Genomic DNA, 14,591 nt, shown 5'->3' on the forward strand with positions numbered 1-14,591 from the left:
ATTAATAGGTCAAAATCGTCATTTTTGGTGTAAAAGGGTGGCCCAAAAGTAGGGTACTAGACTTATTCTTCAAAATCATTAGCATTAATTCTAATCATTATAAGGATTATAGAATCCTATTATCATCTGTTTATTTATTCATTTAGCTCTATTGCCCTCATTTTTGATAATAGCTTTTATAATCTCTACTCATTTCCCATTGAAAATATCTAGTATACAAAAATAGATTGAGTATTGTCCAGTCCTGTCCAGAATATAATTTTCTAGAACTCCATCCTATATCACCCAGATACCTTACATTTGAATACCAACTCCATAATAAACCTGAATAAAGCCACCGGAATCCCATTAGCCCCGCCCATCAACCACCTATAAGCCACCCATAAACCATTTATAAACCATCCATAGACCATCCATAAACCGCCCATAAACGACCTATAAGCCATCCATAAACCACCCATAAACCACCCATAACCAACCTCATGACATCAGTGTTCCCTAGACCATCACCTATTTCATGAAAAATGGAATGAAAAGACGTATTTATGCTGATTAAGGATGACGAGGAGACATGAGCTGGTATTGTTGAATTTGGTGAGTAGTTGATTGTCCACCATTTTCTGCAGCCTTCTGGTTGATGATTTCGGGGTTTTCAAGCCTATGCATAGGCTCATCAGAGGGAGTTGCATCTGAGAATCTGTCTGTAGATTCTAAAGTTGCTACTGCCTCGGTTGCTATAACCTTCTGTACATCAGACATGAGCTGGCGTGTTTGAGCAACTGCAGCTTCCTTTTTGTCGAGTTGAGGCTCGGAAATGCGGCTTCCACTTCCCAGTTGAACTCTACCTGGTTTCTGGAGACCAACAGTAGCTTCTTCTGACCTTCTCTGTCGATCAGCCATAACTGCAGCAATATGTGCTTTTGTGGCTTGAAACTCTGCTTCTTTCTCCTCCTCCAGAGCCTTTTTGTTGTCGTACTGCTGCTGTAAGTCCTTAGCCATCTTCATTCTTTCATAATCTTTTAGGTATTTTGCGCCCAGTCTCCATTTTTTGTCCATTCGGCATTCTTTTTCAGACAGATGCGGTGCCCAATGCACGGGTCTCTGGGCAGCACGTCGCCAGAATTCCGCTGATTGAGCGCTAACGATTTGGCTTGGTTCCTGGCAGATAATGTCTGATATTGCCTTATACAATGCAGCAGCTTCAGATTCCAGACCCAGAACGCGGAGAGATCGAAGGATTCGACTAATTCTCAGGTGGTTATGGTCTATCCTGACGAGCCAGTTGCGGCTTTTTACAGTAAAACTGCTAGATCTGACTATCTATTGAAAAAGTTAGACAACACAACACCACTGACCTGATATACTTGTTAACTTGACGTTATACGTACAGTAGGCAACTTATTATTCTCATTCGAATCATCAACCAACTCAAACCCATAAAAATCCAACATTTTAACCAAAGAATTCTTAAGTAGGGATTGTAATTCGGGAGAGGAATGAAACGCCTTGAACACATTCGCATCTACCAAAGGTGCATTGCTGACCATAGACTCTTCTGGGAGAGGGAACAGCCATTGAATGTAGTCGTGTGTGTCCTCCAATCTTTTATAGTTCCATTTCAAGATTTGGGAAATATATCGCCCTGCAGTGTCCGGAGTCTTGTTTTGATAGAAAGATACTAGAGGGTTCTCATGCCCAGGAGTCTGGAGAAAACTCCCAATAATGGACATGATGCTCAATTTGTTGATGAGAATAAGTTTAGAAATATAACTGCGGGGTACTTTTCGTTGCTTCCTGCGTAGCCACTACCTCTTGCGAGGTGTTTTTGACTGTAGAGTAGATTTGGTGGAATGAAATGAGGATGGAGACAACTCAACAATGCTGTCTATTAGGTATAGAATTGCGTTTTATGTTAGAATTTTCCAATCTCTCAACCAAATACATTGTCTGAAACTTTTGTTGGTAAAAGTTGCATGAAAATCGAATTTGGCAATTTGCTGGTCAAGTCCATGACACGAGTAAGGCTACATTGAGAGGGCTAGACCAATTTGTAGATGATTTACCTTGCTTGACAAGCCAATCACGAATAGTATCACAGGTTGAGCTTTGACCTTTTCTGCAAGGCTATTGAATGGCATGACTAGTTGAACCAATCATAAATAGGCTTGATCGTAAGCATTGATTAATCTTGGAAGGTTGTACGGTACCTAAAATAGTACGAGTCATAGACAAATGGTAATCGAACTGTATTATGTAATCACGGGTGACTTAAGCTTTTCACGTGCATATGAAAATGGATAACCAATCATATAAAAATACTAAAGTTAACCTATTCTGCAAGGCTACTAAGCCATATGAGTGGAGGGTGAAATTAAAATGTCCTCATCTGTATCTATCGCTAGTCTACTATTTTTAGTACTCGAGTACATTGACGGAATAATTCAATTGCCGGTCTCAGATATGTACCTCAATACTACGGTGTACCCGTGGTCCGAGCTTTTCGGCTTATTTCATTTATACGGAGTATCTTCGCCGAGAACCCATGAAAAGTCAGAGTACATACAAGGGACACAAACATCCACCTTTCAAACCTTATCTTGCCATATGTTGTGAACTTATGCTCATCTTATCAACATTCACAAATACTGATCTCTATCATTTTCATCAATCGTAACAACCTCTACACCTGTACATCTTATGTAAAAGGTGACGCCTTCTCCATAATATCTACGATTTTGAGTGATTTGAATGAATACGAGTTACGCCAACTTTTTTTCATCGCAGAAGTCTCAGACAGTAACCAGTAAGAAGGTTGATTGGATCGTTGCAGAAATCTTTGATGGTGTTATTGACAAGACCCATCACAACACTTCCTGTACCTACCCACGAACCATTCTTCATCGGGCAGGTAATGCACGGCGTATCGACTTCCTTCCTTTTACCGTCTCCTCTCATGCAGGTGCATTTAGATAAAGATACCCATATCTCATAAATGCTGCAAGTTACTCATCATACTAGTCAAATATGGGTAAGAATGGTGTCAAACACCATGTCAACCACCCCTGGATCACATATGTAGCCTTGCAGTGCACTACTTGCTAAGCTAGTAGTGCCGGTGTTGACAGGTACTTACTAGACATGGTAGATGATAAGGAAGCTCCCATAGCTATTTCATTGCTTCATAAGACCTTGAGCTTCCCCAAGTGGTTGAGCACTCAAGTGAACTTTCTTTTTGCTCACAAAATGCATTTCTCTCTTATCGTTGCATGCAGTCTCTTGACTGGAGCGATTGCTGCTCCAGCTTCTCAAAAAAGACATGTCGTCCATGAGCGAAGAGATCAAGAACCTCGCAATTGGCGTAGGGAGAATCCATTACACCCGGATTCACACCTCCCAATGCGATTCGCCATCACTCAAAATAACTTGCATAACGCGGAAGCATACTTAATGGATGTTTCTAATCCTTCCTCAGCAAACTATGGCAAGCACTGGAGTGCGAAGAAGGTTGCTGAAACCTTTGCTCCAAGTGCTGAGTCTGTTAAAGCAGTTTTTCAATGGCTTGAAGAATATGGCATCAAGAGCGAGCGTGTAAAGCAATCGCAAAGTCTCAATTGGATTCATGCAAACGTTACTGTTGCAGAAGCCGAGTCTCTTCTCAACACTAAATACTACGTAAGCCTAATCACTTCTTTCACCTAAAGCTCCGCCATATCCAGCTCCATGTGGATGTTTGAACTACATTTCCTTCCATCTTGGTACATATCCTTGGTCCTCACTTCCCTCCAATGTCTTACTCGGTACGCAATTACTTATTCTCCTACTTGTAGGCCTATACACATGCCGAAACTGGCCAAAGTGCTGCTGCTTGTGATGACTACAGTGTCCCTGAGAACTTGCGCAAACACATTGATTTTATCACACCAACTCTTCACTTCGATGCAAAGGTTGCACCTCGAAAGATGAAGCGAGAGAATACCAGTCAAAAGGATGCCTTTTCCAAACACAGAGCCGGTTCACCAAACGATCCATCTTTGCCCAAACAAGGCAAAATCATCTCTGTTACATCACATGGCGGGCTACAAACTTCACCATTGGCGACTTGCAATACACATGTCACACCCGATTGTCTCCGGGCTTTATACGGGCTTCCAGCCCAAGGCCCTTCTGCAAAAGGAAGTAAGTATGACTCTCCGTTGTTGGTATCAAATTTAATCAGTGATAGACTCCTATGGAATTGTCGAATATACGCCACAAGCATATCTCCCTGCAGGTAAGAGTCACTTTACATGTCACTTTGCAAATACTGACTTCGACTTCAGATTTGGATTTATTCTTTGGCAACTTCTCTCCTGCACTTGTCGGGGCTAGACCAATTTTTGACTCCATCGACGGTGGTGTCTTACAGACAATTGTGGAGTCCTTTGACTACAACGGAGAATCTGTAAGTTGATTCTTCACCCCATCTATCTACTTCTTGTCTAATGCAGCCTAGGACTTGGATCTTGAATACGGAATGGCACTTGCATATCCTCAAAAGGTGACATTATATCAAGCAGGAGATATAGGAGAGGGAGCATCGTTCAACAACTTCCTTGACGCTATCGATGGCTCCTATTGTAAAACAGGCGGTGGTGACGACCCAGATTACGATGCAATCTTCCCCGATACATATGGAAATAGCAGCGATTACTACAAAGGACCCCCGAACTGTGGTGGATTCGCTGCCACCAAAGTTATTTCCACCTCCTATGGTTTCGATGAAAGCGATCTCACACCAGCATATGAGAGACGTCAATGCAATGAGTATCTCAAGCTAGGCCTCCAGGGTGTCACAATCTTGTACTCTTCTGGTGATTATGGTGTTGCGGGTAATGGAGGAGAATGTGGAGCTGGTAATGGTATGTCATTCCCCATACATTGTTTGTAGGGTCTATATTCACATTTTGGGACAGCGTTTAGCCCTTCCTTTCCTGGTACATGTCCATACATCACATCCGTCGGAGCTACCCAAATCAAACCAAACGCTACTGTCACTCAACCAGAAGAAGCTGCCGAGTCTGTCAGTAAGTACTATTATTCATCAAATCTTTTATAGTTCTCACCTATATGTACATGCTAACCTGATTCTCTAGTCTATTCTGGCGGAGGATTCTCTAATGTCTTTTCCATGCCCAAATACCAAAGCCAAGCCGTGGCAACCTACTGTAAGTAGACCCATACCTGTAGCATCACGTACCGCATCTCAAGCCTATCTACATATCTATGATACCTCCCTTTCCCAGATCGAAAGTTAACCTCCCCGCTAGTTGCCAAATATCCTCCCCCTTACACAGCAGCCCAGTACAACAACTCACAAACCACTCGTGGTTACCCCGACATCTCCGCCAACGGTGTAAACTACGTTGTCGCTGTGGACGGAGAATTCTCTCTCGTATACGGTACATCGGCCTCTTCCCCTGTCATCGGCGCCATCTTCACCTTAATAAACGCTGCACGAATCAATGCCGGAAAAGCAGCCATCGGATTCGTCAACCCCGTTTTGTATGCGCATCCTAGCGTGTTGAATGATATCACGAGTGGAGGAAATCAAGGATGTGGAACCGCAGGGTTCACAGCTGTGAAGGGATGGGATCCTGTTACAGGTTAGTATTTTGTCTTTCCTTTCTGTTTTCGCTTCGTGCTTCGAGATTCTTGAGTAATCCTGGGATGCATACAAGCTCTCATCCTATTATATCACATGAATACTAACTCCCACCCTAAACAGGACTCGGAACCCCCAATTACCCTAACCTCCTCAAGCTCTACCTTTCACTTCCTTAGCTGGACACTCACTCATCGATGTATACGAATTTATGATTTGCACGACCATACGATATGAGAATATAGAAAAGCTAAGGAAAATTTTGGGATGACTTGAACCAGGACTTCGACTAGGACTTGGATTTGGACTGACTATTAAATGATTGGAAGATAAATATGACAAATAGTCCAGGACTAAGGATCTACTTGTTTGGCAAAAAGAGAAAGAAGAATAGAAAGATTCTCGTCTCCTTTGACACATACCACTATCCTACCACCGCAGAGTAATCATACATAAAAAACTCTCAAATACACATGGTATATATTTAAATATAAGATCTTACATAACGTGAAATGAACATTCCATGACCATACATCAGATCATAAGATTCCATATATACACAGTAATCAGTGACATGATATATTATTCAAAGCAGCTATGCTATCTCTCTGTACCTGGGTACCTAACATTCAATTCATACCATCTTCATCCTCCCTATTTAACTTATCAATACGCCCTTAGACTCAAATTCGAGTTCAAATTCGAGTTCCTACCTCACTATTATTAAATCACAAATCAAAGTTCAGCGTTCACCCAAGGTAGCTAGCTTTCTTTTGTATTATTTTCGATAATTAGGGCTTAGGGCTCCCGTGAGACATGGATTGTAGATGTAGTATTTACGGAGTTCGATGATATAGTATAGTACGATGCAATGCAATGAATGGCTCAGTTCAAATCCAAAAAAGACTTGAAAGCTGGATTATAAACTTCATAGATAATTTCAGTGATGCATGGCGATGAATGAGGGGTACATTTATCTTTTGGAGGTTGCGTATGGGAGAGAAACTGCAAATTTGAACGTTTCAACGAGGTGATATTGATCTTTACGATGCACTTGAATTAGGCACAAATACACAGGATCATAATTTGAGATCAACGTGTTTTTGCAATGCTTTTGTGATTAATTTTATGACATACTCCATTTATTACGACAGAGCGTCATGTCAACCATATCACATCAAAAATGTCAATCCTTTGCAACAATATCTAAGATTGTAGTGCCACAACCAGAGACTTATATCATTGAGAGCGGAATAACGATCAAGTCCACTCCTTTTGAACGCACAGGGCTTTCCCTCTCAAACCATGGCACATGAACAGTTATCGAGTATCTTTCCCTCATTAGTGCTTTCAAATTTGACCCCCAAGAGATATAGATCATTGCGGAAACATCTTAATTATTTTTTGTTGTTGGGTATTGACATTTACCATTGCTCAGTAGCTCCGGAAGCAGCCCACTCTTGTCCAGCAGCAGCTGGTGTAGCAGCCCAGTCAGATGGCTCAGCAGCATCCCATGAAGCTCCACCAGCGGCAGCAGTGTTGCTAGCAGCAGTGAATGCACCGGCAGTAGCCCCAGATACTTCCCAATCACCGGTACCGGCGAATCCTTGGTCAACAGCAGCGGCACCGACCTGTGAGATTAAGTTAGAAATGGATCTTTTTGGACCAATTAAACATGTATAACGTACCTCGTCAGCACCTGGAGCCTTAGCCTCCTCGATAGCATCCTTGTTCTCCTCAGCTTCTGGGTCACGGTAGAAGTACAAATCAACCATGGTGTCCCATTCAGCCTCGCGGGAAGCGATGGAACCACGGAGACGGAGAACCTCACGAGCCAACATCCACCAAACCAAACCAATGGAGTGACGACCCTTGTTGTTGGTTGGGATAGCTACATCGACGAACTCAGTTGGGGAATCTGTATCGCAAAGAGCGATAACTGGGATGTTGACGTAGGAAGCCTCCTTGATAGCTTGAGCATCGGTACGTGGGTCGGTAACAATGATGAGGCGGGGTTCCTTGAAGGATCGGGTGATGTAATTGGTGAAGTTACCAGGGGTGAAACGACCAGCGATGGCAACAGCACCAGTGTGCGCGGCGAACTTCAAGACAGCACGTTGGCCGTAAGGACGAGCGGAGATGACACAGATATCAGCTGGGTTGTCGATGGCTGCGATGATACGGGCAGCAAGGACGATCTTCTCCCTGTAAAATAAATTTGTTAGACCGAAGTTCCCTTGGCTGGCGCTTTCATTCTTCTTCCGTTCCAAACGTACCAGGTCTTGCCAATGTTGATAACATTGATTCCATCTGGGCGAGTCTTCCAGAGGTATGGTTCCATGTGAACTTGCAAGTTCTTGGATCCCAAATGGCATTGAGCGGCCAAAAGCTGCTCAATATCCTGGGAGGTAGGATTGAAAATCGCGGGGAGTTGAGAAGGTGCCATCTTTGCGATTTGATTTATTATTGTCGAGTTGGTCAAACCTTTAGGAGGAGATGGTTGTCGTAAGTTGTCGATTTGCGAGGGACGAAGAATCAATTTTGCGATGGTGCGAAATAAAAAGTTAACGAAACCCTAATCAAGATTGTCCATTGGCCCTTGTCAGTTCCGCCATAGATATTAGGCGTTGATAACAATTTCCCCACTAGTCCACATTAGATGTTAGCTCGGAAATTTATCTGGATGGGACTTTGAGGGGAGCAGAGGACCTAAGCTGATGGATGGATTGATGACTTGATTCAATTAAATAAAATCACAATGCCTCCCCGAATATCCATTATTTCGCGGTTAAGCGCACCTTCTCGTAAGACATAAACACTGACGATAGCTGGAATCATTTTATCTAATTATTATAATAGTATGTTTTCGCCCTGCCGCGAGTTCATCAACATGCTCTTTCTCAACCACATCCGCAGCCAATGCGGCAACATTCGCCCAGCGAAGAGCGCATAAAGATCCCTATGCATTAGCACAATCTAGGCAGAGAAAACAGTCCAATCTGGAAAGGCAAGCAGTACTTAAGAAGGAACGGGAAGCCTCATTGGGAGATCCAGTACGGGGAGTGTCCACACCATTTCTAGAATCTCTTGATACCGTCGGAGGATCTACAATCAAACTCGACGCAACCATGACCCAGGGCTTGGGTGGAGGTGTCAAATTCAAAAATACCGACAATGTTCTCTTGAATCACTTTTTGACCCCAACAGAGCTCCAAGGCGCCATCCAGCAGTCATACCATCTTACGGAGCCTCGATTAGCCCAGAATCGGGATTTAGCGGACCCTCACGAAGAGGAACAGGCAAAGAAGAAGCACGAGGAAGATCATGCGAACGCAGTCGCAGCGTTGGCCCGCATTGTGAGCTTAGAAAACGCAAACTCGAAGGATAAGACCAGAGCGAACATTGTGAGGTGTATAGATACTTTTGGACGCCACCGGACAGATGGGGTTTTGAGGCCTAGGGCACCCACTCAGGACGCTATTGCAGGCGTCGATAAACCAGAGAAGACACCAAGGGCTGGGCCAGATACAGGGAGCTCTGAGGTCCAGATTGCGATTTTGACTGCAAAGATTAGAGTCCTTGCCGATCAGTTGGAATCGAAGCGCGGAAAGAAGGATAAGGTTAACAAAAGAAATTTGCGTTTGTTAGTTCATAGGAGGCAGAAGTTGCTTAAGTATCTAAGGAAAAAGGAGCGTGGCAGTGATAGATGGGAGAATCTGATTACGACCTTGGGCTTAACAGAGGGTACATGGAAAGGGGAGATAAGTCTTTAAATAATATCAAAATGTATATCACCATGATCTAAGTATGTACTGTAGGAGGTATAAAAGTTTATCATGCAATTTGAAAATCAGTATCCGTAATCTCCCTACGCCAGCTCGCCAACTAGACCAGTACAGAACCTTGACATCCCTATGTCAAGAAGAAAGAAAAGACTATTAGTAACATGTTTACCCCCACACTAAAATACACTGATATAATTGCCAATTCGTTCTTTTTGATTTTGTGCTATGCACTCGGCGATCCAGGTAATGTTGCGTATTTCCTGTGAAATATTAGAAGTCATCCACTGGCTTGATATGAATAATGGAACATACCTGTTCTCGCAACTTGACCCATGCATAAACAATAGCATATGTGAATTGTCTCGTGAATGCACCCTTGGAGATTTCCATCTCCTTTTGATAGAACAAATCTTCTAAACTTTTCTCATTACCACCAGCTCCCCCGCTCATGTTGCCAGCCCCAGTGCTACTTTGTCCCAATCCGGTGGCATCAAAATAACCCTTGTAGTCGCTAACTCCTTCAACAGCAAGTCTCACACCTTCAATATCTTCTGCTCTTGACAGCAAGATTGTTCCTGCTGGAGATAGACGCCCAAAATTGGGATAAAGCTTTTGGCGGTCTTTCTTCGATAGCTCTGTACCGAAAGAGTTGAGTGTAATATTGATAGCTCTTCTATCGGCTTCGAACTCCAGTATTTCAGACATAACTTCGGCGGTTGGAGTGCTGGCCATATCTGGGTCAGTATTGACAAAGTTGTAGAAATCCTCTAGGTAGTTCTTATACAATGTATTTCGGACAATTTCAATGTTGAGCTCATCCAAATCTTGATGACTTAAACTTCCCTTGAAATAAGGCGCTAACGGTGTTTCAATCAATACACTGTTGTATAACTCCTCTATGTTTGTAGCCACACATAACACGGGCATAGTCTCGAACCAACCAAGAGGATGGCATCTTTCAAGTAACTCCCGGGTATCTCTTTCGTGAAGAGTGCCGGTAATCAAAAGGGCTACATTGTCGATCATGTATCCATATGTCAAATAGTCCATAAACTTTGCGAGTGATCCCACGGCATTTGCTCGTAGGTATCGAAACTCGGAGATGAGTTTGTCGGTCGTCTTCGCAGCCAAGGTGGATGTTGAAGGATTAGGTGGAAGTGATGCTAAGAAATCGCCGTACGCAGGTCCAAGTTGAAGCTTGAGATCTAGTCCCTCGTTACTTGATGTGTTTGAAAAGCAGGAAAGTATTCTTTACCATCGATGGTCTCGCATTGAATCAAATTATTATAATTCTGGCCCGTCAAGAGTCCATTGCGATAACCTCTGACGATACCCTCAATATAGCTGCGGAAGTATTAGATATTAATGTTACCAACAGGAATTGGAACCCTACCCATTCTGAACGTTGAAAAATAGACCCTCCATTTTGTTTCGTTGTCTGCGAAGAAGATCTATTGTCGTCGCTTGAGGTTTGTCTGGACCAAGTTGAGTTGCCTTCGCAGGAGCTACCTACTTGCATGGATCGTGAGTGGGTTTCAGTGAGGTTGGTTACTAGTCACCTGACCCGACCACTAAACCGATTGGAGGTATGCCTGTGGCTTGAGATCTCATTAGCGTCTGCCATAATTTTTTGCTTGAACAAAAAATTATTCCTTGCGAAAAATCATAAGCTTCAGAATTTTGGACGCCCATTGAACAGCATCACTACGAAGAGACTTGAAATATTTCTTCACAATGGCGCCTTTATTTATTCTTACGGAGACGGCGGCTGGATTGGTTTTATTTAAGGCCGATAAAAAGCTTTTGAAGAAGGATGATGTCGCTTCAGAAATTGAAACCGCTGAGGGGATCAATGGATTGTGAGTGCAATTGCTTCCAGATGGCGCATTTGCAATTGAGATACAGATTTCTAACATGTTCAATTGCACGGATTAGATTGAAGCTTAAGCAATTCCAAAAGTTCGACAGTGCCGCGACAGCTTTGGAGGAGGTTGCTTCGTTGGTCGAGGGAAAAGTTTCACCTATGCTTGCAAAACTTCTCGACACTTTAAAGGATGAGAAGAAGGCGTCTCTGGCCGTTGCTGACCCTAAATTGGGACAAGCTATCAACAAACTCCCTGGTTTGACTCTCACACCAATCTCCGACTCGAAAACAAATGACATTTTCCGTGGAATCCGCGATCACCTCCCCTCCTTGATCCCAGGTCTCCTCCCCGAACACATCTCCACTATGTCACTGGGTTTGTCGCATTCTTTGTCGCGCCACAAGCTGAAGTTCTCACCCGACAAGGTTGATACCATGATTGTGCAAGCTATTTCGTTGTTGGATGATTTGGACAAGGAGCTCAACACATACGCTATGAGAGTAAAGGAATGGTACGGATGGCATTTCCCAGAAATGGGCAAGATTGTGAACGACAATTTGGCCTACGCTAGAGTTATTTTGAAGGTCGGTATGCGCGTGAACACTTCAAGTACCGATCTCGCGGATATTCTCCCAGAAGAAATTGAGGCTGCCATCAAAGCTGCTGCTGAAGTTAGTATGGGTACTGAAATCACTGAAGAAGATTTGGACAACATCAAGCTTTTGGCAGAGCAAGTCGTCGGCTTTACAGAATATCGTCAGCAATTGTCAAGCTACTTGTCTGCACGTATGCAAGCAATTGCCCCCAACTTGACCGAGTTGGTTGGCGAGTTGGTCGGGGCTCGATTGATCGCTCACGCTGGATCTCTTATGAACCTCGCCAAGAGCCCTGCCAGTACCATCCAAATTCTTGGTGCTGAAAAGGCTCTATTCAGAGCCCTTAAGACGAAACATGACACTCCAAAATACGGTCTTATCTACCATGCTTCGCTGGTTGGTCAAGCTACTGGAAAGAACAAGGGAAAGATCGCGCGTATGTTGGCCGCCAAGGCAGCTATTGGACTGCGCGTCGATGCTTTGTCAGACTGGAGTGCACAAGGTGAAGGCAAAGGTGATGATGTTGACGATGAAGAGAGATCCGCACTGGGTGTCACTTCACGTGCTAAGATTGAACGTCATCTCCGAGGCATTGAAGGAAAGCCTCTCCTTCCTCGTGGTGTTGCTGTTGGACCAAATGGCAAGACAACTTCAGCTCCTGGTAAATGGGAAGTCAAGGAAGCCCGAAAATATAACGCAGATGCGGATGGTCTTGCTGGGGATGAGCCAGCCGCTGCTATCCCGGTGAGAGAGAAGAAAAACAAGAAGTAAGTTATGATTATGCCCGCCCACAGCTACGTTAAATGCTAACTATTTTAGACTCATCGAGGAAGTTGCTGAGAAGTCTGATTCTGACTCTTCAGACGAGAGCGATGCCTCTGAAAAGAAATCTAAAAAGGGAGACAAGGAAGCCAAAAAGGCTGAGAAGGCTGCCAAGAAAGCCGAAAAGGCTGCGAAGAAGGCCGCAAAAGCAGCTAAGAAGGCAGTAAAGGAAGCGAAGGAAGTAAAGAAGAGTGCCGTAAATGACACACCCGAAGTTAATGGAAAGAAACGAAAGTCAGAAGATGATGGCGAAAAGTCCGAGAAAAAGAAGAAGAAGAAGAACAAGGATTGATTGAATGTAATTCTTCTTTCAGTTCTGTATCATAATGCTTCGGATATCATGAGTCTGGGCGTATAGGGTTTTTTGTTTATAAATTGGCGTAGGGATGGCAGAGTCAGGGTATTGTCTTTAGGCTTAGATGCTTTCGCATAACAACATATTTTGCTTTGACAAAATACTCAGCATATTCAATAAAAAGCGTATTTTAAATTAAGCACTATAATCTTTGGCCATATTGCACTAGAATCCAGTGACTGATTTGACTAGATATTTTTAATACTACAAGTTCATAAAATAGGAATAGACGACACAAATTTGACCACTTTGTCACAACTAATGAATTGAGAATTGAAAATCGCCATGAGGTCCAAAAATTGAAATAGGAGCCGAGACTTAGCCGAGCGAGTCCAAAGTATCACATCCAAGCTACAAGGGCACCTCATCTTTATACTATAACAGTCACCATGGCAGGTCTCAAACTCAAAAAGCGAGCTCGTTCTAGATCGCCCGAACGCGACACCGATAAAACTTACCGCAAAAGATCTCAATCACCTAGAAGAGACAGAAAGAGATCACCAGTTCGAGAACGGCGGCGCGAACGCGAACGAGAACCGGAACGAGAACGAAGACCTTCGCCTCCAAGAGCTGCTGCAGATGAAAATGATTTGGATATAGCTGGGAAGTTCGGCACTTCTTCTACTGCCAAAGCACAGAAGAAAGATGAACAGTCGTTGAAAGATACCGAAACACCAGAGGAGGAGGATACACTCGACATAGCTAGCAAATTCGGCGCATCAGCATTTTCGAAATTCAAAGCTTCCTCCGCCTCTTCCTCTTCCTCCAAACCCAAAACCCAATCATCGGATTCTGCGAATCCTCCTGTTAGACCTCCCGCGGCACCAATCTCTACAGCGGTTTCTGCTTCAGCGGCGCCGTCGAATGAACCGATGATTATTGTACATGTTAATGATCGTTTGGGTACTAAGGCGGCAATCCCATGTTTAGCGAGTGACCCGATTCGACTTTTTAAAGCGCAGGTGGCGGCGAGGATTGGGAGGCAGCCGCATGAGATTATGTTGAAGAGGCAGGGGGAGAGACCTTTCAAGGATAAGTTGACGCTGGAGGATTATGGGGTGGGTAATGGGGTGCAGATTGATTTGGAGATTGATACTGGAGAGTGAGTGGGATTAAGACACTTTGAGGGGATGGAGATGGGTTTGCATTTGACTGGCTACACCATATTATAACATGGTTCTGACTATAATGCTGGAATCATGGCTGGTATCAAAGTGAACTTTGATGCTGGTGGATTTGAGCGGTACACGGGGACCGCAATGGCTTGCAGATCTGCCACGTATGCAATCGTTTATTGTAGAAAACCCGGGAGGGAAAACAGTATTGATGCATGATATTCTCTCCCAATAATTGATATAGAAACCATATCAAACCATCATCTTCACACTTCCAATTCCGCAAGCCTACTCTTCAACCCTCAGCCTTGCCTGGACCAAAAAAATATATCCTTATCGATAAGCCTCGTCTTCCTAAATCCAATTCCCATCACAAATACACATACATACATCAATCAATCGCATCTCTCTA

General features: G+C 43.7%; 7 protein-coding genes across 7 annotated transcripts; 4 read left to right on the plus strand and 3 right to left on the minus strand.

Moving 5' to 3' along the window:
• Nucleotides 1–552: 552 nt before the first annotated feature.
• SS1G_12209 (hypothetical protein) lies at nt 553–1,730 on the minus strand (the record flags this gene model as incomplete). The annotated part of the gene is made up of 2 exons (XM_001587129.1): nt 553–1,320; nt 1,389–1,730. The coding sequence occupies 2 exons, from the start codon at nt 1,728–1,730 to the stop codon at nt 553–555; spliced, it is 1,110 nt and encodes a 369-aa protein (XP_001587179.1).
• A 1,513-nt stretch (nt 1,731–3,243) lies between these two features.
• SS1G_12210 (hypothetical protein) lies at nt 3,244–5,820 on the plus strand (the record flags this gene model as incomplete). The annotated part of the gene is made up of 8 exons (XM_001587130.1): nt 3,244–3,672; nt 3,828–4,176; nt 4,320–4,441; nt 4,493–4,898; nt 4,953–5,063; nt 5,133–5,204; nt 5,307–5,642; nt 5,765–5,820. The coding sequence occupies 8 exons, from the start codon at nt 3,244–3,246 to the stop codon at nt 5,818–5,820; spliced, it is 1,881 nt and encodes a 626-aa protein (XP_001587180.1).
• A 1,245-nt stretch (nt 5,821–7,065) lies between these two features.
• SS1G_12211 (40S ribosomal protein S0) lies at nt 7,066–8,087 on the minus strand (the record flags this gene model as incomplete). Its single annotated transcript, XM_001587131.1, has 3 exons — nt 7,066–7,272; nt 7,330–7,846; nt 7,918–8,087. The coding sequence occupies 3 exons, from the start codon at nt 8,085–8,087 to the stop codon at nt 7,066–7,068; spliced, it is 894 nt and encodes a 297-aa protein (XP_001587181.1).
• Nucleotides 8,088–8,399: 312 nt separating this feature from the next.
• Nucleotides 8,400–9,446, plus strand: SS1G_12212 (hypothetical protein; the record flags this gene model as incomplete). The annotated part of the gene is made up of 3 exons (XM_001587132.1): nt 8,400–8,445; nt 8,501–9,284; nt 9,383–9,446. 3 exons carry the CDS (start codon nt 8,400–8,402, stop codon nt 9,444–9,446), a joined length of 894 nt encoding a protein of 297 aa, XP_001587182.1.
• Nucleotides 9,447–9,602: 156 nt separating this feature from the next.
• Nucleotides 9,603–10,851, minus strand: SS1G_12213 (vacuolar ATP synthase subunit d1; the record flags this gene model as incomplete). The annotated part of the gene is made up of 4 exons (XM_001587133.1): nt 9,603–9,686; nt 9,739–10,631; nt 10,682–10,770; nt 10,820–10,851. The coding sequence occupies 4 exons, from the start codon at nt 10,849–10,851 to the stop codon at nt 9,603–9,605; spliced, it is 1,098 nt and encodes a 365-aa protein (XP_001587183.1).
• Nucleotides 10,852–11,160: 309 nt separating this feature from the next.
• SS1G_12214 (hypothetical protein) lies at nt 11,161–13,001 on the plus strand (the record flags this gene model as incomplete). The annotated part of the gene is made up of 3 exons (XM_001587134.1): nt 11,161–11,285; nt 11,362–12,654; nt 12,707–13,001. 3 exons carry the CDS (start codon nt 11,161–11,163, stop codon nt 12,999–13,001), a joined length of 1,713 nt encoding a protein of 570 aa, XP_001587184.1.
• A 452-nt stretch (nt 13,002–13,453) lies between these two features.
• Nucleotides 13,454–14,170, plus strand: SS1G_12215 (hypothetical protein; the record flags this gene model as incomplete). The annotated part of the gene is made up of 1 exon (XM_001587135.1): nt 13,454–14,170. The coding sequence occupies one exon, from the start codon at nt 13,454–13,456 to the stop codon at nt 14,168–14,170; it is 717 nt and encodes a 238-aa protein (XP_001587185.1).
• Nucleotides 14,171–14,591: the final 421 nt, after the last annotated feature.

This window comes from Sclerotinia sclerotiorum, genomic scaffold, assembly GCF_000146945.2.
Source record: "Sclerotinia sclerotiorum 1980 UF-70 scaffold_19 genomic scaffold, whole genome shotgun sequence".
NCBI classification, from domain to species: Eukaryota; Fungi; Ascomycota; class Leotiomycetes; order Helotiales; family Sclerotiniaceae; genus Sclerotinia; species Sclerotinia sclerotiorum.